The 22,970-nt window shown below is 35.4% G+C and overlaps 1 protein-coding gene across 1 annotated transcript in view; it reads left to right on the top strand.

The window, feature by feature from the left end:
* Positions 1 to 22,970, top strand: part of NBEA (neurobeachin) — a 776,021-nt gene that overhangs the window by 169,738 nt on the left and 583,313 nt on the right. The window contains 5 exon segments of the mRNA XM_078147053.1: positions 3,504 to 3,672; positions 18,016 to 18,095; positions 18,733 to 18,795; positions 18,886 to 18,983; positions 22,341 to 22,433. Coding sequence (XP_078003179.1) covers positions 3,504 to 3,672; positions 18,016 to 18,095; positions 18,733 to 18,795; positions 18,886 to 18,983; positions 22,341 to 22,433 — 503 coding nt within the window.

The following is a 22,970-nucleotide window of genomic DNA, read 5'->3' as shown; positions in this document are numbered from 1 at the left end:
CTGTTCAAAAATCAATTGGATTGACTTGTTTGGAAATGGGTTTTCCATTTCTTTCTAAATCTTCACACTTCTAATTCTTTAAAATTTTAAGAGGCTGTCCTCATAGTGGTTCTGTGAGGTGACAGGGCTTCAGCATCTGCTTTACCGATGAACTAGCTGAGGTCCAGAGGTGCAGTGACTTGTTACATGCAAGACACTGATGTAGAAATTGAAGCTAAGCTTGCTGCTAGTGCTCTGCATTCTACTGCATGTCAAGTAACTTTTATGCTCAACAATGTGTGGTATTAGGAGAAAAAGATATATTTAGGCATTGCCAGAGCATGTTGGTCTAAGTCAGGGATGGGGAACCTGTGGCCTTGAGGCCCCAGCCATCATTGCTCCATATCTTTAAAAAATTCTTCTAGCCTTTTGTCATTTACATTTTATCATTTTTATTATTATAGATTATGTCATTATTAATTTTACTCTTTTTACTTAAATGTTTCAATAAAGAAGCTTATTTTTAGTATAGGTATTTTCTATTTCTACTGTTAAAAAAATTAAGGTTAAAAAAAACATACTAAAATATTTAAAAAGTAACATGCTTTGACATATCTGAATATTGCTTATTTGTTTTATAATATCTTAAATCAGGGGATTGGTTTAGATGGTCTCTGAGGGTCCCTTTCAACTCTGAATCCTATTTGATTCTATTTTCTCTGTCAGATTATCCTCTCTCTCACTCTCACTCTCTCACTTATCTTCAGTCTCTCACTGAATACTGACTGTTTCTCTATTGCCTCCAAAAATACCCAGGTTTCTCCTATGCTCAAGAAACCATCACTTAATCTTTCCATTCCTGCTGAATATTGTCCCATATTTTTCCTCCATTTTGTTGTTAAAATTCCCTGGGAAAGATATCTTCAATACATTCCTCCACTTCCTTTCCTCTCACTCTCTTAACTCTCTATAGTCATCCTCACTATCAACTGAAACTGACCTCTCCAAGGTTACCAGTGATCTCTTGAATTGCCAAATCTGATGGCCTTTTTTCAGTCTTCATTCTTCTTGATCTTTCTGAAGCTTTTGGCACTGTCATTCACTCTTTTCTTGATACTTTCTTTTCTCTAGGGTTTTTTTATTTTTTGGACACTTCTCTTTTTTGGTTGTCTTCCTGCTTGTCCAACCACTCCTTTTCAATTTCTCTTGCAGGATCTTCATGTGTCCTTAATGTAGATGTTCCACAGGGTTCTCTCTTGAGGTCTTTTCTCCTACTATTTATTTTGTTGATTTCATTAGGTCTCATGGATTCAATGATCACATTTCTTGATGATTCTCCTGTTAGTCAATCTGGCCCTAACCTGTCTTCCCATGTCTAGGATGTGCTGTAGAAACCCTAAATTCAGCAGGTTCAGAACTGAGCTCATCCTGTCTTCCTAACATTTCTCTTATTGTCTACACCACCACCAACCTCCCAGTCCCACTGGCTTGCAACCTACAAGTCATCCTTTTTTTCCTTCTTTTTTTTGCTAGGCAATGGGGTTAAGTGACTTGCCCAGGGTCACACAGCTAGTAAGTGTTATGTGTCTGAGGCCGGATTTGAACTCAGGTACTCCTGAATTCAGGGCCGGTGCTCTATCCACTGCGCCACCTAGCTGCCCCCCTACATGTCATCCTTCACTTACTCTTAGTTATCTCCCATATCCATTCTGTTGCCAAGGCCTGTCAATTCTACTTTTGTAACAATTCTCGTATATATCCCCTTTTTACCTCTGACATTGCCATCTCCTCATGTCTAAACTATTGCAATTGCCTGATAATTGGTATACCTAACAAAATTTGATCCCCACACCTCTGCATCTTCATCTTCCAGAAGTTCAGGTCTGACTATGTCACATATCTCTCTTCTCTCCACTCATACTCCAGTATTTTAAAGCCACTTCCAGTAGCTCCCTATTACCTTCAGGATGAAATATAAAACTCTCTATTTGTCTTTTGAAATACTTCATAATCTGTCTCTCCTAGCTCATTTCTAGTCTTCTTATATCTTAAACTCTCTGTGATCCAGTGATAACTGACGTTGCTTTCCCTTGATTAAGATACCTTAACTCCCAACTCTGGGCATTTTCACTGTCCATCTCTAATGAATTGGATGCTTTTCCTCCTCATCTCCGCCACTTGACTTCCTTCAAGTCCCAGCTGCAATTTTATCTTCTACTAGATGTCTTTCCCTATCTTTCTTCATTATAGAGCCTCCCCTATTTTCTTTATTTCCATTTTGTCTTGTATGTGTGTGTGTGTGTGTGTGTGTGTGTATGTATATATGCATATATATACATATACATATATATGCATTTACATATTTGTACATACTTGTTTCCATGTTGTTTCTCCCATTAGATTTTGAGCTACTTGACAGCAGGGACTGTCTTTTGTCTTTCTTGGCATCTCTTTAGCATTTAGCACAATTTCTGGCACATAGTAGGTGCTTAATAAATGTATAAAACTGACTGACTGGATCAGTGATCCTAAAAAACCAAAATATATACCTCTTTTAAACATATCACAGAACTAATATCATCAAAACTATGTGGTACTAAGAAAAAAGAGATCTTCACTTGAGAAGCAGAGTCCAACCAAATATGTGCAAAAGAGCAGTTTTCAGTAAATGTATAGAGAATAAAAATTGAGGGATTGATTCACTAGTTAACAAAATATATTCTGGAAAATAGCATTTTGGTGGGGAAATGGATTTAGACTTTCAGTGCATACTATATAAACTCCTAGTCTTCAAGGAGCAAATGAAACAAAGACAGTTTCAGAAGAAACTCATTAGTGTTAGTAGTCATTTAAAATGAACTCATCCTCATTAACAAAAAAATGCACAGTCAAAACAAGGTTGTGGTGCCATCTCATAGTCCTCCACTAGGCAAAAAAAATTAAAAGAACTAAATTTAATATTCATGAGTTTGATAGAAACACATATACTGTTACAGTTGTCAAATGGAAAAACAGTAGAATCCTTTGGAAAGCAGTCTGGTGGTAAATAGTAAAAATTATCTCCCCCTCCCCCCCAAATCATACTCATACCAGTAAATTCTTTTGATGGAAATATGGCCCAAAATAGTTATTGGGGGGGAAAGAAGAATAAATCTTTTCAAAGCTTGATAAAGTGGTGTTATTTGTAATTATAAAAAAATTGAGAAAAATAAAAAATATCCATCCAACTATGGGAGAATGTTCAAATGAATTTTAGTAGATCAATATAATGGAAATAACTCAGGCATTATAGCAGAACCAAGACCATATAAAACGAAAATTGAATGGGAAATGGACACTCAAATATTTTGAAGGAGACTTAGGGGAATAATTGAATATTTTGTTCAAATTTATTTAAATTTTAATATTTAAAAGTATGTATATTTAACCTGAAATAAAACAAACATTTGTAACAAATATCTATTAATTCTTATCCTTTTGGTTCCATTAATTGCTAGGCATTCATATTATATATTATTTATTAGGTTCAACTTTCTTTGTATACCTATTTATCTGCTGAATTTATTGGAACTGCTACCATCTACACTACCATACGCAGAGTTGGAACAGTATTACAGCTAATGCACACATTGAAATATTACTATTGGGTTATTAATCCTGCTGATAGCAGTGGCATTATTCCTAAAGGATTAGGTAAGTACAATATTACAGCATTTATGTTTTACTTATTATATAATATGCATGTATTATTAAATGTTATCTCAGTGTATAGGTTAATGCTGCCGTGGAAATACATAGTATAGATGAATGCTTTGTTGAATGAAGGAGTGGCATATTGAGAATTGTGTTCAGTGAAGAGGTCTATTTTTTGTTATATTATTGTGATGATATATAGAGGGAACTAGATGTACAGTAGATGCAGCACAGGACTTGGAATTAGGAAGACTTGAGTTAAAAAAAAATGCTTCAGACACAGTAGTTGTCTTTGACCCTGGGCAAGTCACTTAAACTTTGTGTGCCTTTCTCTGTAAAATCAGGACAATTATAGCACCTACCTCCCAGGATTGTGGTATGGATATATAATGAAATAATATTTGTAGGGATTTTTGTAAACCAGAAAATAATTATAAATGGTAGTTATTATGTCATTTCTCCCCCCCCCAACACCTCCCGCAATTTATGTAGAGAATAGCCATTTCTTTTTAAAGTGAGACAGTCGGGGTTAAGTAACTTGCCCAGAGTCACACAGCTAGGAAGTATTATGTGTCTGAGGCGGATTTGAACTCAGGTCTTCCTGACTTCAGGGCCTGTGCTGTATCCACTGTGCCACATAGCCGCCCCCCATATATTTTTTTAAAGCAGGAATGAATTATTCTACTAAGTATATTTCAGTGTTTGGTTTTCAAGCATTCAGAGACTTTATTTTTCCCCATATAATACTTGTTCATAATAGTATTCTATTGTAATCATTCTAAAGGGTTACGTTTTAGAATCTTGCTGAACTGTAATGTTCAATATTTCTTTTCTAGAAGCTATCACAGATTTCAGCAGATTTCTTTTGCTTTTGATGAGAGGCATTGTTGCATGATGTTTGGTGCTGAACTTGGAGTCAATAATCAGTCAACAGGCAACAAATACCTCCTTTTACCAGCAACTGGTCTAGGCTCTGGTCTTTAAAATTTAAAACAATGAGACCATCTTTCCTCTCAAGGACCTTTTCTTTTCTATGGGGAGAGACACTATGTACAAATACAAGTTGTGAAACAACTAGAAATTAGTACAAGATTATTAGGGAGAGAGGGCACTAGCAGTTGGGGATAATCAGGAATGGCTTTGTATAGAAGGTGTTGTTTGTGTTACATCTTGAAAAAGGAGAGGCAGATCTGATTATTTTTTCTACATTCCCTGGATATGCTCACCGTTTTTTCCCTCCCGATGAATTTTGTTATTATTTTTTATAGCTTTACAAAAATAATTCTTTGGTGGTTTGATAGATATGACGCTGTATAAATAAATTAATTTAGCTGATAGTGTTATTTTTATTATATTATTATATTGTCAAAACTTAGCCATAAGCAATGAATATTTCTCTAGTTATTTATGACTAGATAGATTGGAGCCATATTTTAAAGGATGTTAAAAGCTGAACAAAAGAATTTGCTTAGAGTCTATGGGAACCACTGGAATTGATTGAGTAGAGTAACATGATCAGTCTGGCTTAAGGAAAATTAGTTTGCCCAGTCTTAGTGTAGGAAAAACTGGAGTCAGGTTAGACTTGAAGTAGGATGAAGGTCTGAACTAAGATGGCAGCTGTGTGAGTAATTGGGATTACTCTGCTGAATATAGGTGAGCTATGTAGATGTGAAAGATATGGAGGTAGGGACAGCAAAACTTATTAATTGATTGGTTATATGGGGTAAGAGAAAATAAGGAGTTGAGGATAATACGAAGGGTCTGCACCTGGGACACTGGAAGAATGGTGATGGTTTTGACAGAAATAGGGACATCCTCTCCAAAGTCTTCTCTTTGTCCAGAGACAGAAATACTTTACCTTTATTAAGAAGATCTGAGAATTGAATAAATTCTTGTTAAATTAATATATTCTACCCTAAAGTCATCAAGTCATTTCAGTTCAGTAAACATTTATTAAGGGGGCAGCTAGGTGGTGCAGTGGAGCAGTGGATAGAGCACCAGCCCTGAAGTCAGGAGGACCTAAGTTCACATACGGCCTCAGACCAAACACTTGACACTTACTAGCTGTGTGACCCTGCGCAAGTCATTTAGCCCCAATTGCCTTAAAAAAAAATAAGTGCCTATTAAGTGCCAGCTATTGTGCTAAGTGCTGGGGATTCAAATAAGAAAAAGATAATCTCTGCCCTCAAAGAGCTTAGAAAGTAATTGGGGAAGACAACATGAAAAGGAAGCTGAAATGAGGGAGGGGGCAACGTGATGTTGTGTGGAGTGGAAACTAAATCTGATGGAAAATGGAGAGTCACTTGCTAAGTTCTGAACCTTCTATAAGGCATTGGGAGGACCCTATTGCTCTACTAGTCATCCTTCAATCAGAGCAGAAAAGAAACTGAGGAACTGGAGAAAGTCTTGAGTATCATCAGGACATTTGGTGTTGAAGAGATAATTGAGGGTCAGAAGACCAACAAGATGGAGGACTAGACATTTTCTCCAGTGTTCAAGACCTTTCAAAACTTGCCAACCTTTCCAAGATAGGAATTATGCACAAGATATAAAGGAATTTTATCCTGCAACATTGTTTAAGTTACTACAAATCCTAATGAGGTATAATTCAGTGAACTAACAGCAGAGAAAGCAAATCCTTAAATGCTGATGTATTCACTTAGAGCCTCATCATCTGCTGATTATCTCTATCCTCCCTCTATTCTCTTCCCAATGCCAAATCAAAAGACAAAAGCATGCTTGGGTCGAGATAATGGTGCAGTGACACCTAAGCAACAATGGTTAGCCAGAGAACTCAGGTGGGATGCATGTGTGGCTCAGTGATACTCCACTAAATTGAAGTAAAAAGCATATAATCTAGTTAGGGCCAGTTCTTCCCCTCCACCCTCCCCCATTTCCACCTCCCCAAAACCCTCCCCCCCAAAAAAAAAAACCAGAAACACTTGAGGCAGAGACTGAAGCCTGTGAAATGTGAATTGCCCAGCATGGGAAGAGACTAAGAAAGCTTTGAAGTCCATCCTAAACTGAAACTACCATCAAAGAGGAAGGAGTCAAAAGTGAGTGATAGGGGAATATGAGAAAAAAAGACTGAAATTAGCAAGCATCTCAAGAGTATTAAAATTTAATTGAAGACCTTGAACAAAAGGAGATAAACTAACAAGAGAAGATATTAATAACAGAAAGGATGATGGCCTCCAGATCAGCTAAACAAGTCCACACATTTATCAATAAATACTTCAAGATAAAGGGAAATAAATCATTACTTGATGAGGCCCAAGACAGGATGGATTACAGCAGGATGTTCCTGAAGGTTTAAAAGAAAATTATGAGAGTAGAATTTATGATCAGCACAACAGAAATAATTAGCAGAATAGAGAAACTTGAATACACAGCTACAAGTCTCACCAAAGAAACAAAAGAAAGAATAATTGAATAGGATTGCCAGTACACAGAAGTGAAGGACAATCTAGAAGAAGAGAAGCAAAAGGCAATAGTATTAAAAGAAAACCTGATCTCCATACCAGTGAAACCTATTAACTTCAAAGATAGATTCTTTAGAGGCAATTTAAGGATCATAGGTATCCCAGAAGAGCATGGCAAGTCAAGAAGCCTGAACAAAATAATGCAAGAATCATACAAGAAAATTACTCAGAATTCCTGGACACAGAAAGCAGAATACCAATCTAAACACTCCACAGATTGCCCCTGGGGGTTGGGAGGGGATGGATGCTGCAAATACCAAGATACATAGTGTTTAAGTTTAACAATTCCAATGACTACAAATTCTTACTGATGGTGTGTGTGTGTGTGCGCGCGCGCGCACACACACACACACACACAGTCTTCAAATATAAAGGAAAGAAAATTTAAATAACACAAGACTGTTGGGGGGAATGGAATAATGTATTCTAAGCCTGCAAAAGAGTATAGGAGCTCAACATGTATCCCAAGGTGACATATCCTGCAAACCTGAGCCTATTAATGTAAAAAGATGAATATTCAGAAACCAAGATGCATTTGAAGTAGTCCCACAAAGAAAACCAGACCTGAGCAGTTTACTTGCTTTGCAGATGCACCTGGCATGGGGTAGAGTTGGGGTGGGGAGAGAGACACAGCTAGCAAGGACAGTAATAAAAACAAAATAAAAGCAGAGATTATTAAAATTTTTCATTTTAAAAGTACACAAGGAAAGGCTGTACACAAAGGTGAATGCAGAAGTCAAATAGAATTGATAGAAGAGAAGCAGACCTGTGATATCCCAGACCTAACCTCAGAAAAGCTGCCTGTAAGCAGACCAATTTACATAGTGGGGGGCTGCTTAAAAAGGAGGAAGGGAGGAAAAAGATAGAGGAGAATATGCAATGCACCCTTACTAAGCCAAAGGTTAAAAATTAAGAGAAAATAACTCTTGTAATCCTTCAAGATGAAAAGGACTTAATGAAGAATATACAGAGAGACAAGGGAAGGACTGAAACATGGAGAAAAATGGGGGTAATCTTATTTCTGTGGTGGAAGAGGGGGTATGAGTAATGGATGCTGCTGGCGAGAAGAGAGATAGTCTGTAAAGGGACATGGGGACCTTCCCATGATTTAATCTACAGAGATTTGGTGCTTAGAGACCACTCATCCTACCTCAGAAGGAAAATCACAGCTTCTGGAAGCAAATGACATACACACAAAGGCATAGATCTAGGGAGCAAATTTAAAAGCAAAGGGGAAAAATGACTATGGGAGGGCAGAATAATAATGCATTGCACAACCAGGGACATAACAGCTATTCCTACCATGGGACAATATCCTCTCTATCATTTGAAGGAACTCTTTCTCTCTAAGAGTGAGGCAGAATAGAAAAGGGGGAGGGGATTAAGGGAATTGATCTACAAGGCAATAACATAGAAATGTTTAGAAGAGGGAATCTAAAATTAGCTACTTTAGGATTCTTAATTCTATGAGGAATACAAAGACTAAAGAATGACTAAGTAAGTTTGAGGGCTGTGTTTCAAAGACTCAAAAGTTTAGAAGAGAAATAAAGGGAAGAAAATGAGGGGGAAATACCTTTTTAGAAAAAAATGCAGAAAATGAAATAAAAAAACCAACAAAAGCAAGTTTAAGGAAAAGAGAGGAAGGAATTTTAGTAGATTACTTAACTAGGGAAAAAAGTGGGGAAGACCTAAATGAAAGGAAGGAAGAAAAAAAGAACTAACAAGCAAAACTAGAGAAAGAGAAAACAAATAAAAAGCAATGAAGCTTGAAGTTAAGGCGAAGATAGCCAGTGAGAATAGGATTGCCTTAGAGTAGATTAAACTAAAATAACTGAAGAATAAAATAATAAGTTTGCAGAGGAAGAGAGGGGAAAAGATCCTAATTTGGAAAACAGATTGTTGGATATGCTAAGCAATTTCTTATCCATAGTGCAGCCTGATAATTTCCCCTTCTTCAGTTTTGTGCCCAGATCATCCACCTGGAGAACTTGTCTAAGATATACATATTGGTGGACTAATTCTACAAACTGTCTATCCAGCTACATGTCATAATCTGGTCAATATATAGTTTTCTTCTATCTTAAGGCTTTAGAAAGATTAAACTAATACACACATTGGTTATTACAAACAATATGTTAGAAATCAACACATTTAACCAATTTGAAATATCTTTAATATATAAAAGAACCCATACCATGAAATCTATACAATATTGCATATCTCTACAGAAAACTCAATTCACCAAGCATGTACAAGCACCTAAGTGTTTTAGCCGCAGTCTGATCTCTTAGGGAGATGTGAAGATAAAAATTTAACATACTATTACTTGTCTTCAAAAAGTTTGGCCTGGGGGCAGCTAGGTGGTGCAGTGGAGCACCAGCCCTGGAGTCAGGAGAACCTGAGTTCAAATTCGGCCTCAGATACCTAACACTTACTAGTTATGAGACCTGGGCAAGTTACTTAGCCCCAATTGCCCTGCCAAAAAAAAAAAGTTTGGCCAGTAAAATAAGGCATCTCATAGAAATAAAATGTCTGTTTCTAATAGCCAAGTTTGATGGCAACTAAAAGAAATATTTAAAGCCTGTTAATTTTACCCTTTGCAACATCCCTCAGATAAATCCCTTTCTGTCCTCTGACACTGCCACCAATCTAGTGCAGGCCCTCATCACCTCACACCTGGACTATTGCCATAGGCTACTGGTGGGTCTGCCCACCTCGGGTCTCTGTCCACTCCAGTCCATTCTCTATTCAGCCACTAAAAGAATTTCTCTAAAACACAGGTCTAGTGTGTCATCTCTCTTCTCAAACTCTTCCTATTGCCTTTAGGATCAAATGCAAAATGCTCTATTTGGAATGCAAATTTGGAGCTATTTTGCCCAACTGTGTATGCCAATAAGCTTGACAATCTTAGTGAAATGGATGAATATTTTAAAAAAACATGAATTGCCCAGATTAATAGAAGAGGGAATAAAATACTTAAAAATAATCCCATTTCAGAAAAAGAAATTGAATAAGCCATCAAGAACTCCCTAAGAAAAAAATCTCCAAGAACAGATGGATTTACAAGTGTATTGTATCAACATTTAAAGAACAGTTAATTCAGTACTATATAAATTATTTGGGAAAATAGGCAAAGAAAGAGTCTTACCAAATTGTTTTTATGATACAAATGTGGTGCTGATATCTAAATCAAGAAGAGCCAAAACAGAAAGAAAATTATAGACCAATTTCCCTAATGAATATAGATGCAAACATTTTAAATAAGACATTAGCCAAGAGATTCCAGCAGCTTATCATGAGGATAGTACACTATGACCTGGTAGGACTTATACCAGGAATGCAGGGCTGGTTCAGCATTAGGAAAGCTACCAGCATACCTAACAACAAAACTAACAGAAATCGTGTGATTATGATCATCTCAATAGATGCAGAAACAGCTTTTGACAAAATACAACACCCATTCCTATTAAAAGCACTAGAGAGCTAGCATAGGAATCAATGAAGTCTTCCCTAAAATGATAAGTAGCATTTGTCTAAAACCATCAGCAAATATTATATGTAATGGGCATAAGCTAGGAGCAGTTCCAGTAAGTTCCTTGTAAGAAACAAGGATGTCCATTTATCACCTATAATTTTTTTTTCTTTTTTAGTGAGGCAATTGGGATTAAGTTACTTGCCCAGCTAGTTACTTACACAGCTAGTAAGTGTCAAGTGTCTGAGTCTGGATTTGAACTCAGGTCCTCCTGACTCCAAGGGCAGAGCTCTATCCAGTGCACCACCTAGCTGCCTATCACCTATAATTTTTAAAAGGTGTTTATATGAACAGGATGTCCTAATGTATAAAAGGACAGAAATTATGAGACAAATTGTTAGTACTTTAATGTCAGAGGAATTTTCCTTTCTAAGTTGACAGCCATGTAAATTGACAGTCATTTTTTTCCAAGACTTTAAAGCAAATTTTTTAAACCTAAATAGTTACTTTACATATATGTAAAATATTATGAATCCATTGAGAAAATATATTATTTGAGTGGCAAATCAAATATGTAGCTTCTCAGAGATTGGAATGAAGCTGAAAAGCCCTGTTTTTTATATATGCAGACTTCTGTAGAATAATTAAAACATAAAAGGTCAGTGCACTAGATGAAAAGATTATTTACTTGGTCTCTCAGTTGAAGTAAGCTATAGGGAGTAGTTTGCTTCAGAACACCATATTTTAAATGCTGCCTAGAGCATTGGTTGCTAAACTAATTTGGTTATGAAACAGTTGGTTGGTTGAAATTATATTGGTGGAACCAACAAGTGTAACTTTGGAGCTATGGAATATCCCTGGGAGTAAAGAGGATTTGCAGAATTTTTTCAGTAAAATAAAAAGGGAATTAAGTTTGTTTTCATACCAGAAGTTCTCCAAGAAATTTTTTGTATGTAACTTTAGAATTCAAAATTTCCATTGAAAATATCACAGAGATCAACATTTTCTTAGTGAACCTCAATTCCCTTCATATGGAACATCAGAATTCTGATTTTAAAGGTTTAATAAAATTATATTCTACTCTAAGCAAGCACTATCAAAGCTGATATAGTGATATAATCTCAGAAAAAATAGAGAAGCATTGAATAATTTTAAATCAAATTTGACTTTTGCTAGTGACAGTGGATGCCTGTAATAGTGGTGGTTGATGTAGGGGAAGAGTGAGGCATATGAAAACATCTTTTATTTTTTCTTCAGAATGCTCCCAATGAAATATGTTTTTATAAAATTAAGTATAAAGATATTCATGTTGTGCTTCATAGAAATTTAATGTCAGATTTTATGCTAATACTTGTTTTCCTAAAAGCAAAGTCTTAATCATTTGAAAATTTCAATATTTTAGTTACATTATTCTTCACCTGGGAAGAGGAGAAAAGGGAATAAGTTTTCTAAGGAAAAATAATTCTTCTAAAGGCAAAGGTGATAGACAACTTCTCTCTATTTGACATTTATTCAGTATCTACTGTGTGCCATATGCTGAGCTAGGATTTGGTAGAAATAAGGATAAACATGACACTTTCCTTGCCCTCTAGAAGATTATAGCCTATGAAAGAACTTATAATCTAATTAAGTTCCTGGAGGCAAGCCTTGTGTGGGATATTTTAAACTGTGAGAGCAAGAAATTCTCGTAGTGTGGGGGTAGGTGGGAGCAAGGCAAAGTGATAGTGTATTTGGGCAACCAAATTTTTAGTAGGGTATAAAAATGGATTTAATAATAACAGTGTTAATAAAATGTTTAGGAAAGGAGTGTAGTACACTATTTTAATATTTGAAATCCTGAAATGAAAATATAATTTTGCAGTGCTTCCAGTATAAAATAAGAAGAAATCTAGTATTCGATCAAATTCATCAAGTATTTGTTCTAATGCTAAGATGCTAGCAATAAGTCTAGAGACCAGAATTCCTAATTGCCTTCTTTGGGAAGAGGAAAGGGGAACAGCACAGCATGTACATAGATAAATAAATACAAAATACATGCAAAATATAAATGGCAGGTAGGTGACACCATAGTGCGTAGAGTGCTGGGCCTGAAGTCAGGAAGACTCATCTTCCTGATTTCAAATCTGGCCGTAGACATTTGCTAGCTGTGTGACCCTGGGTAAGTGACTTAACCAGGTTTGTCTCAGTTTCCTCACCTGTAAAATGAACTGGAGAAAGAAATGGCAAACCAATCTAGTATCTTTGCCAAGAAAACCCCCAAATGAGCTCATGAAGAGTCAGACAGTACTGAATATGACTAAATAATAACTAGATTCAACTAAGAATCTAATTTGAAGAGGTATATTCTATACATGCTGCAGTTCTTCAGATGTCCTTTTTTGTAGATGACATTGTACTAAGTATTTTCCTTGTGATTTTTTTCTGCTATGGAATATGATCTTTAGGTTGAGATGGATAGAACAAAAATGGTTAGCATTGATACTTTCAATGACTACATTTCATAAGGTCTGTATGTATTCTATAGCCCAATATAATTAAGAACAACAAGACTTTGTTCTTTGAACATGTACTTGCCACAGAATTGGAAAAGGGAAAAATGTCCTTTTAAAAAAAGTATAAGGTATAGCCTTTAAACTCTGAGGCACTGTGCTTTTCTTCAAATCTTGTCAGAATTCTAGAATGCTTTTTTATTATATGCTTTATTTAACAGATTTTTTTTAAAAGCATTTATGGAGGAAAGTAATTACAAAGCGCTTTGGGGTGGCTCCATCTCTTTCACATGAACTTACATCTCATGGTTGGGCATTTTCTTTTCTTTTTTAAAAAATCTAATTATTTATTTTTTAGTTTTCAACTTTGACTTCCATAGGATTTTGAGTTACAGATTTTCTCTCAGTCTCTCCCTTCCCCACACCCCAAGATGGTGTGCATTCTAATTACTCTTTCCCCCAATCTGCCCTCCCTTCTATCACTGCCGCCCCCTCCCCCCCGCACTTCCCCTTCTGTTTTCCTGTAGGGAAAGATAGATTTCTATACCACATTGCCTGTGTATCTCATTTCCCAGTTGCATGTAAAAACAATTTTTAACATTCAGTTTTAAAACTTTGAGTTTCAGCTTCTCTCCCTTCCTCCCTTCCCACCCACCCTCATTAAGAAGCCAAACAATTCAATATAGGTTATACATGTGTAGTCTTGCAAAACACTTCCATAATAGTCATGTTGTAAAAGACTAGCTGTATTTCCCTGCGTGCTATCCCACTCCCTCACCCCCCCCATTTATTCTATTCTCCCCTTTGACCCTGGACCTCCTCAAAAGTGTTTGCTTCTGATTACACCCTTCCTCGATCTGTTCTCCCTTCTACTCCTCCCCTTTGTTATCCCTACCCCCCCCCCTTCCTGTAGGGTAAGATGGATTTCCATACCCCGTTGAGTATGTATGTTATTCCCTCCTTAAGCCAAATCTGATGAGAGTAAGGTTCACTCATTCCTTCTCGCCTTCCCCCTCTTCACCTCTACTGTAAAAGCTTTTTCTTGCCTCTTTTATGTGAGATAATTTACCCCATTCTACCTCTCCCTTTTTCCTTCTCCCAATACATTTTTCTCTCACCCTTTAATTTTATTCTTTAGATATCATCCCTTCATATTCAACTTACTCTGTGACCTCTGTCTATATATATTCCCTCCCCTAATAATGAGAAAGGTCTCATGAGTTACAAATATCATCTTTCCATGTAGGAAAGTTCAACTTTAATAAGTCACTTAGGATTTCTCTTTCCTGTTTACCCTTTCTGCTTCTCTTGAGTCTTGTGTTTGAAAGTTAATAAATAAATCCCTCTACATAATTAAATATCAATTTTTCCCCTTCATTTATTACATTCAGTTTTACTGGATAGGTGATTTTTGGTTTTAATCCTAGCTCCTTTGACCTTGGAATGTCATATTCCAAGCCCTCTGATTCCGTAATGTAGAAGCTGCTAAATCTTATGTTGTCCTGATTGTGTTTCTACAATACTTGAATTGTTTCTTTCTGGCTGCTTGAAATATTTTTTCCTTGACCTTGACCTGGGAACTCTGGAATTTGGCTATAATATTCGTAGGAGTTTTCCTTTTGGGATCTCTTTCAGGAGGAGATTGGTAGATTCTTTCAATTTTTATTTTACCCCCTGGTTCTAGAATATCAGAGTAGTTTTCCTTGATAATTTCTTGAAAGATAGTATCTTGGCTCTTTTTTTTTTCCATCATGGCTTTCAGGTAGTCCAATAATTTTTAAGTTATCTCTCCTGGATTTATTTTCCAGGTGAGTTGTTTTTCCAGTGAGATATTTCACATTGTCTTCTATTTTTTCATTCATTTTTTTTTTAATAATTTCTTGATTTCATTAGCTTCTATTTGTGCCATTCTAAGTTTTAAGGAATTATTTTTTTTCAGTGAGCTTTTATGCCTCTTTTTCCATTTGCCCAATTCTGCTTTTTAAGGCCTTCTCATCATTGGCCTTTTAGACCTCTTTTGCCATTTGGGTTAGGCTCGTTTTTACGGTGTTATTTTCTTCAGTATTTTTTTTGGGGGGGAGTCCTCCTTTAGCAAGCTGTTGACTTGTTTTTCATGATTTTTTTGCATCACTCTCATTTCTATTCCCAATTTTTCCTCTACTTTTCTTACTTGCTTTTCAAAATCCTTTTTGAACTATTCCATGGCCTGAGACCAATTCATATTTTTCTTGGAGGCCTTAGGTAGAGGAGCTTTGACTTTGTTGTCTTCTTCTGAGTGTATGTTTTGGTCTTCTTTGTCACCAAAGTAAGATTCTATAGTTTGAGGTTTTTTCGCACTGTTTGCTCACTTTCCCAGACAATTCCTTGACTTTTTAACCCTTTGTTAAGGTAGGGCTCTGCTTCCAGTGTTTTGAAGGTGTACTGTCCTAAGCTTCAAGGGTTTTGTGTAGCTGTTTTCAGAGATACTTCTAGGGACCTGTAAGTTTTCAGTTTTTGTAAGGTGATGTGATTTAAGGAGAGGTATTTACTCCTCCCCTGGCCTGTGCTGTGCTCTGAGAGTAAGTACAAAAACTCTTTTCTGTCCTGGAACTGTGAGGAGGGTTCCCTCTCCACTCTTTCCACAAGGTCTGTTATGCCAGTGCTCCTCGTCCCAGGACTGCCACCCAAGACTGTGACCCAGATCCAAGTCTGGGCAGAGCAACAGAATCCTTCCCCAGTGCCAGAAAAGAGCTCCCTGTAATCTCCTTTTGCTTAGCTGTTCGATCCCCTTGTGGTCTATGGGTTGAGATTTGGAAGCAGCTGATGCCTCCACTGCTACTGGCCTGGGGCTGTGCTGGTGCTGGGACTGTCCTAGGCTCCTCCCTCACCCAGGTCTGACAGACCTTCTTCCTGGCATTCTATGTTGTTGTCTTTGGTGTTTGTGGGTTGAGAAGTCTGGAAAACCACCACAGCTTCCCATAATTCAGTCCCCTGAATCTTGCTTGCTGTAGGCTTTGTGGGTCCCACACTAGACTGCACTTGTATCTCAGCTAGAACAACAGACCTTTCCTGTCAATCATACACATTGTCTTGGGCAGGAAATTTGTTTCACTCTGTCTATTTTGTGAGTTCTGCTGCTCTAGAATTTGTTTAGAGTAATTTTTACAGGTATTTGGAGGGGTTTGGGGAAGAGCTCAAGCGAGTCTCTGCTTTTTCTCTGCCATCTTGATTCCATCCTCTGGTTGGGCATTTTCATTGGTTGTCCTATATCCATGAAATGTTCTACCTTCCCATCTACACCTCCTAGCTTTCATATCTTTCTTCAAATCTCAGCTAAAGTTCAAGCTTCTGAAAGAAGCGTTTCCCAGTTCTCCTTAATCTTAGTGTTTTCCTTCTGAGATTACCCCCAATTTGTCCAGTATGTATAAGCTTAAAACTTCACAGAGACTTTTGGGACTGCTTATATTTTGTTAGGGCATAGTTGTTTGTCTTGTTATTTTCCTCAATTAGAATGTGAGCTCCTTGAGAGAAGGAAATGTTTTTTGCCTTTCTTGGTAATGCTGGAATTTTAGCACAGTTTCTGGCCCATAGTAAGTGCTTAATAAATTCTTATTTGCTGGCTACATTTAGCTATTAAATTCTGTTTATCTTTGCAGTGATGTAAACAAGTTGGAGCGTGGGCAAAAGAGGTCAGCCAAGATTATGAGAATTTTAGTTAGCATTCCTTTCAAAGATGAGTTGAAAAAAATTGAGATATTTAGTCATAAGAAGATAGTCTTTCATTAGTCCTCTGGAATTGTGTTTGCTCATTGCATTGATCAGAGTTCTTAAGTCTTTCAACATTACTTATCTTTATGGATTTAAGATGGACAGGGCTATGTTTTTGGACAGGGCCAGTGTTGAAATTTGTTTTGCTGGACTATGCATATTATCTTGCCTTTTGAGGAGGTAGGAGAGAGAAAATTTGTTCATTAAAAAAAAAAATTTAAAAAGAACATAGCCTTATAGGTTTTTAAAGGGCTCTTATGTTCACAAGGGAGTATATGTATATTTTTTCTGCTCATCACCATAGCAGAGTTGTTGGAATAATGAGTAGAAACTTGAGAGAATTTGATATAATCTCAGTTAAGAAGGGGAAAAAATCCAACAACTTCTCAACAGTTAGGTTTGTCTAGAAATGGAATGAGCCAATTTAGAAGATTAGTGGGCTCGCAGTCATTGGACGCCCTTATGTGGAGCCAGGATAAACTTACATATTTTAAAGAGAATTCCAGTTTGAGTAAAGGTTAGATTCATGACCTTTTTTAAGTTCCTTTTGATTTCTGGGAGTTTCGAAGTGAGTGTATCATATCCCTGTAGTTGAATTGTTCCATTGAGAATCGTTGAAAACTTATAGTATTTTTTAAATTAGAATTTATTTCCTTTGTGCTCCCTACTTCCATATATGCATAATTTTAGGAGCACTGGCCATTAATTTCAAATTGACAAAACATGAAAAGCTAAAAAGTTTGATTTGGTGGTGTTATTGTAAAAGTATACAGTAACATTTTCTAGACTGATTTGGTTTTTTCACGGATTGAAATACAGTGGTTGAACTCTTAAATCATGTTCTTCAGATCTGCTGTCTATCTCACACAATAAAGCAGATTTTGGAGAATTCTTAAAACTAGATAGTGAAAATTTAAACCCATATTCATACACTTGATGGGCATTAGTTGGTACATACATAATTATATTTTCAATTTTTGACAGGAAAATGTCACCAGAGTTGAAATTTTCTCAAGAAAGTCTTTATTCATATGTTATAGTCTTCTTTTTAGGAAGCATTGGCATACGATCTTTGAAACATAGAAAACTCTAATAGTTTTAAAATAATTGCATAAAAATAATTTAAAATACCATTGTTCGTGTTTTATTCTAGATGGTCCCCGACCCTCACAAAAAGAAATTATATCATTACGGGCATTTATGCTGCTTTTTTTGAAGCAGCTTATATTAAAGGTAAACTTAGTTATTGATTCTTTAGCTTTTTTTGTTTGTTTTGTTTCTTGTTTGTGAAAGTTATTACAACTTTTAAGTCTTATTGTCTAAGACAGCTACAAATCCGTATCATGATGATAACAAATAACCTAGCAGAAGTTTTTATATTTTGTCAAAATCATATAAATGATCTGTTGGTTTTTGTAGAATTTAATATTTCTCATTTTTTTAAGAAAATCATTCTCTCAGGGAGTAAATATATTGAATACAAAATAGAGTTATCTATGTAAGAGTAGCATTTGAACATATACATTATAGTGTAGAGGAAATTAATTGACATTTAATGAATAGAAAGATGTAATTTGAATGTCATCATAAATTACCTGAAAGTAAATGGGCATTTCATAGTGATTGTCATCCACATTTTAGTGATGTTTATTTTCCATTTAAATGTAACATTTTGGTAATTGATTTACTTAATTCAGGTATAATTAAGGTTTATAACTTTGGAGTATAAAACAATTTTAATGTCTATGACATGATTGTCATTTAGCTATAATTTGTTTTCTTTTAAAAAGTAGTCATTCTATAGTTTTCTTTACTAATAGGTAAACATTTTGGATTTTATTTAACCAAAAAAATACCACCTTTCTATTAGGATCGAGGTGTCAAGGAAGATGAACTTCAGAGTATACTAAATTATTTATTAACAATGCATGAGGTAAGTTTTATAGGTCTTTGAATTCTTTATTTTACAATTTGTAGTATAATCAAATTTAACACGTAAAATATTGCTGATCATTCCTTGTAGGATGAAAACATACATGATGTTTTGCAGTTATTGGTGGCTTTGATGTCAGAACACCCAGCCTCAATGATACCTGCCTTTGATCAAAGAAATGGGATACGGTAAGATAATTGTATCAACAGTGAGTGTTTGTAGAACTACACAGAAAAGTATTTGTCTGATTGGCTCACTTTTGCTGAGGAGGCAAGTAAAATGATAACTTTTAGGAAGATCTTTTAATTGATATGGAAAGATGAAATAGACAAAACTGTTTATTAATGAGATAATAAAATGAAGAGTATTTAAAAATAAGTAAGATATTGGGAAAGTAATAGTATTCATTAAATTTAATATGGCTAGGAAAAGGTGTGTCAGGGAACAGATTTAAAGGTGAAGAAGGTGAATAAAAGCATTGTAATGGCAATTTCTAGAGGAGTGGTAATGGTAAAATAAAGCCTTCCAGTGATATTCAGTATTGGAAAGAGTCCCACCTCTCAGAAAATTTATGAATCTTCTTAACATAGAACTTCTCTTTCTTGGCTTAGGTAATCCAAGTCCTGTGTTTATTTCTTCAGACCTTTGTAATAGCTGTCCTCCATGTGTAGAATGATCTGCTTCCTCACCTGTGCCTTAGATTCCCTCGCTTACCTCAATACTCAACTCAAAAATGCTGTCAATGAATGTGTGAATTAGACCAGATATACTGGAACTATATTTGGAATTATAAAAGTTACTAAAACAAAGTTACTAAACAGTGAATAAATGTACCCTTTGACCCAGCAATGCCATTTCTAGGTTTATGCTTCAAAGAAATCATATGAGGAAAAAAGGACCTATATGTACAAGAATATTTATTGTAGACACAAAGACCTGGAAACTAATGAGTTGCCCACCAATTGGGAAATGGCTAAGCAAATTGTGACATATGCATGTAACAGAATAATATTGTGACAGAAGAAATGATGAAGTGAAGGAAGGATTTCAGAGAAACCTGGGAATAATTGTATGAATTTATATATATATAATGAGCAGAAGCAGGAAAATAGTTTATGCAGTAGCAGGAACATGGTAACTATAAACTTTGAAAGATTTGAAAACTGAATAATGTATAATGACCAACTAGAATTCCATGAGAACTGATGAGGATGCATACTATCTACCTCCTAAAAGCAGGGTGATAACTTCAAGATGCAGAATGAGACATATATTTTTGAAGATGGGCAATGTAGGGATTTATTTTGCTTCACGAATTCATATTTGTTAAAAAACTTTTTTCTTTTGTCATTTTGAGTCTTGGGGAAGTAGGAGAGAGAAAAAATGAAAGCGCCTTAAAAAAAATTTAAAAATATGTAAGTTTGAGTTCAAATGCTTTCTTCTGCATTAGGCCTTTCATAGTCCCTCTAGCTGCTATAGTATTCACTGATAAAGTTACCTTTCATCTGTTCTGTATATGTACCTATTTATATACATATCATGTCCCACATACCAGCTTGCAGGCATGGACTGTTTTGAACGTCCTTTGTAGTTGCAGCACTCATCACTACCTATACCTAGCACATACTATACTTAATTTTTTTCATATTTCGTTTCAAATATTTTATATTTTTAAAAATTACATGTAGTTTTTTTAACATTTGTTTTTTTTTAAATCTGAAGTCCAAATTATTTTCTTCCCTCTTTACCCTCTCCACTCATTTAGAAGACAAGCAATTTGATATAGGTTATACATGTGCTGTCATGCAAAATATATTTCCATATTAGTCATGTTTTGAAAGAAAACAAACCAACCACACCCCCCCCCCCAAGAAAAATAAAATAAAATAAAAGTATGCCTCAATCTGCATCCAGACTCCATCAGTTCTTTCTCTGGAGGCAGATAGTATTTTTCAACCTGAGATCTTTGAAATTGTCTTAGATCACTATCTTGCTGAGAATAGCAACATGCTAGGCACTTAGGAAATGTATGTTGGTTGTTCAGATATGAAAGGAAACCTAGTGACATTTTAGATCTCTTCTTAGATGTAATTCACACCGAGATGGAATTTGGAAAAGCTAGAGATTGGGGTGAAGCTTCTATGAAATCTCCTAAATGGAGTAAATTGACCAACAATGAAACATACTTTAATACCTAATATGTGCAGAATATTGTTCCAGACATTAGAGGAGGTAAAATATTTAGGTAAAACAGTATCTCTGTCATCAGAGTGCTTATTCTCTAAGGGAGAGGCAACTCATGATATATAAAGTGTAATAAGTTTACAAAATAATGTGTTATGAAGTCTGTTGGAAGGTGGAAGGAGGTGCTGTGATTTGCTATATCTTGTAATTGGTACCTAAGGAGAGTATTAAAATATGGAAGAAGGAGTGAGAAGATGTACTTTATTCTTATCTGAGCTAAACAAAGGAGTAATGAACACGTATTTTGAAGTAGAAATGCTTAAAAATGAAAAGGGAAATAAATGAGGATGGGGTGTAGGTTAAGAAGTAGGGTAATACAGAGAGGGGAATAGTCGTAGGCAGAAAAACCCATCTTGTTCTCAAAGGGAAAGAATTGGAAAGTGGCTAATACTAGATAGGAAATAGTCTCAAGCAGAACAAAATTCCTCATCTCAAATAGGGAATTAAAAAGAAGGAAAAAAAAGAATTGTTATCTAAGAGTATGTCTTTTAGTTGAGATGTGAATGAATAAAAATAGTTTATGAATATAATAAAATATTTCTCAACTTTAAGAAATATGAAAGAGATGGTTTCAGAGAGTCCTAATGGTATGCACTAAAGCATTTTGAAGTGAGTAGAAACAGAACAGTTTATGCAAAGACAACATTGTAATGAAAACAACTTTGCATAACTTAAGAGCTCTGATCAAAGCAGTGATCAATTAGATTTCCAGAGAACTTGTGATAAAGCTTCTTTTCTGCTTACTGAAAGGAGGTGAGGAGCTCATAGTTCAAAAAGACATTTTTGGATGTGGTCATTGTATCACTTTGTTGTGCTTGACTATACTTATATGTTATAAGGTTGGATTTTTTTTTTGGACCCTTCTGTTTTTAACTTGGGGGTAGAATGGGGTAGAGTATCAGGGAGAGGAGTTAGCAATTGTGATGTCAGGTAAAGAGAACTGTTGAAATATTTTTTTAAAAATACACAGAAAAGAATTTCAGAAGTTAGCAAAGACAGCAGGATAGTTTGGAAAGTATGTGGACTTTATTACATACTTAAGGAAAACAAATGGCATGAAATCGAGATCATAATTTCATTCGCAAATGCTCTTGATGTTTACATTCATTTAAAATAAAAAAATTAAAACTGTTAAAGACAAACTAATAAAAAGACTTACTGTCATAATTTCCATGAATTATTATTGAAATAGAATGACAGTCATATTTTTCTGTTATTTTCTTATGAAGCAGATACTATGGAAATGTTTGTTTTTGTTATTAGCAAATAATTAATGATATGAATATTTTGTTTCTTCTTAGAGTGATCTACAAATTATTGGCTTCCAAAAGTGAAAGTATTTGGGTTCAGGCTCTGAAAGTATTGGGATACTTTCTCAAGCACTTGGGTCACAAGTAAGTTAATAAAAAAACCCCAAACATTATAGGAATATCTTTGTTTTCCTTTTTTAATGCTAAAATCAGTTGATAAAATGAGTCAAAGTAGCACAACAAAAGGAACAAAAGTACTTTGTGTGAAGTGAAAAGTAATTGTAATGATTTTGAAATTAATTTAGACTGATTAAGGTTCTAATTTTATGAGTCATTGGTGTTTAAAATATCATTTTTAATATCTCATTGTTTATTTTTAATGATAAAACATTTACCATTCTATTGAAATATCTTTCTTTTATGGTACTGACAACCTCTCAGGTCACTAATTTAAGAGGGGCTTTTGTCGGACTTCATTATTTGAATTCCCCTTCCACCCCAACTCTCTGTGGCATTTGACAGGCTGATAACTCCTTCCTAATACCTTTATTTCCTTTTGCTGTCTTGACTGTCTACTGCCTTCCCCCTACATCCTCCTTCTAGTATCTTCTTAACCATTCCTTTGTCACTTTTGCTTTTCTTCTTCCTTTGCCTTATTCCTCCAAGGTTCTATTCTTGGAC

The sequence above is a fragment of the Phascolarctos cinereus genome, unplaced genomic scaffold (genome assembly GCF_003287225.1).
Source record: "Phascolarctos cinereus isolate Bilbo 61053 unplaced genomic scaffold, phaCin_HiC Scaffold_726;HRSCAF=1367, whole genome shotgun sequence".
In the NCBI taxonomy this organism is placed as follows: Eukaryota; Metazoa; Chordata; class Mammalia; order Diprotodontia; family Phascolarctidae; genus Phascolarctos; species Phascolarctos cinereus.
This window is presented reverse-complemented; position numbering and strand designations above follow the sequence as displayed.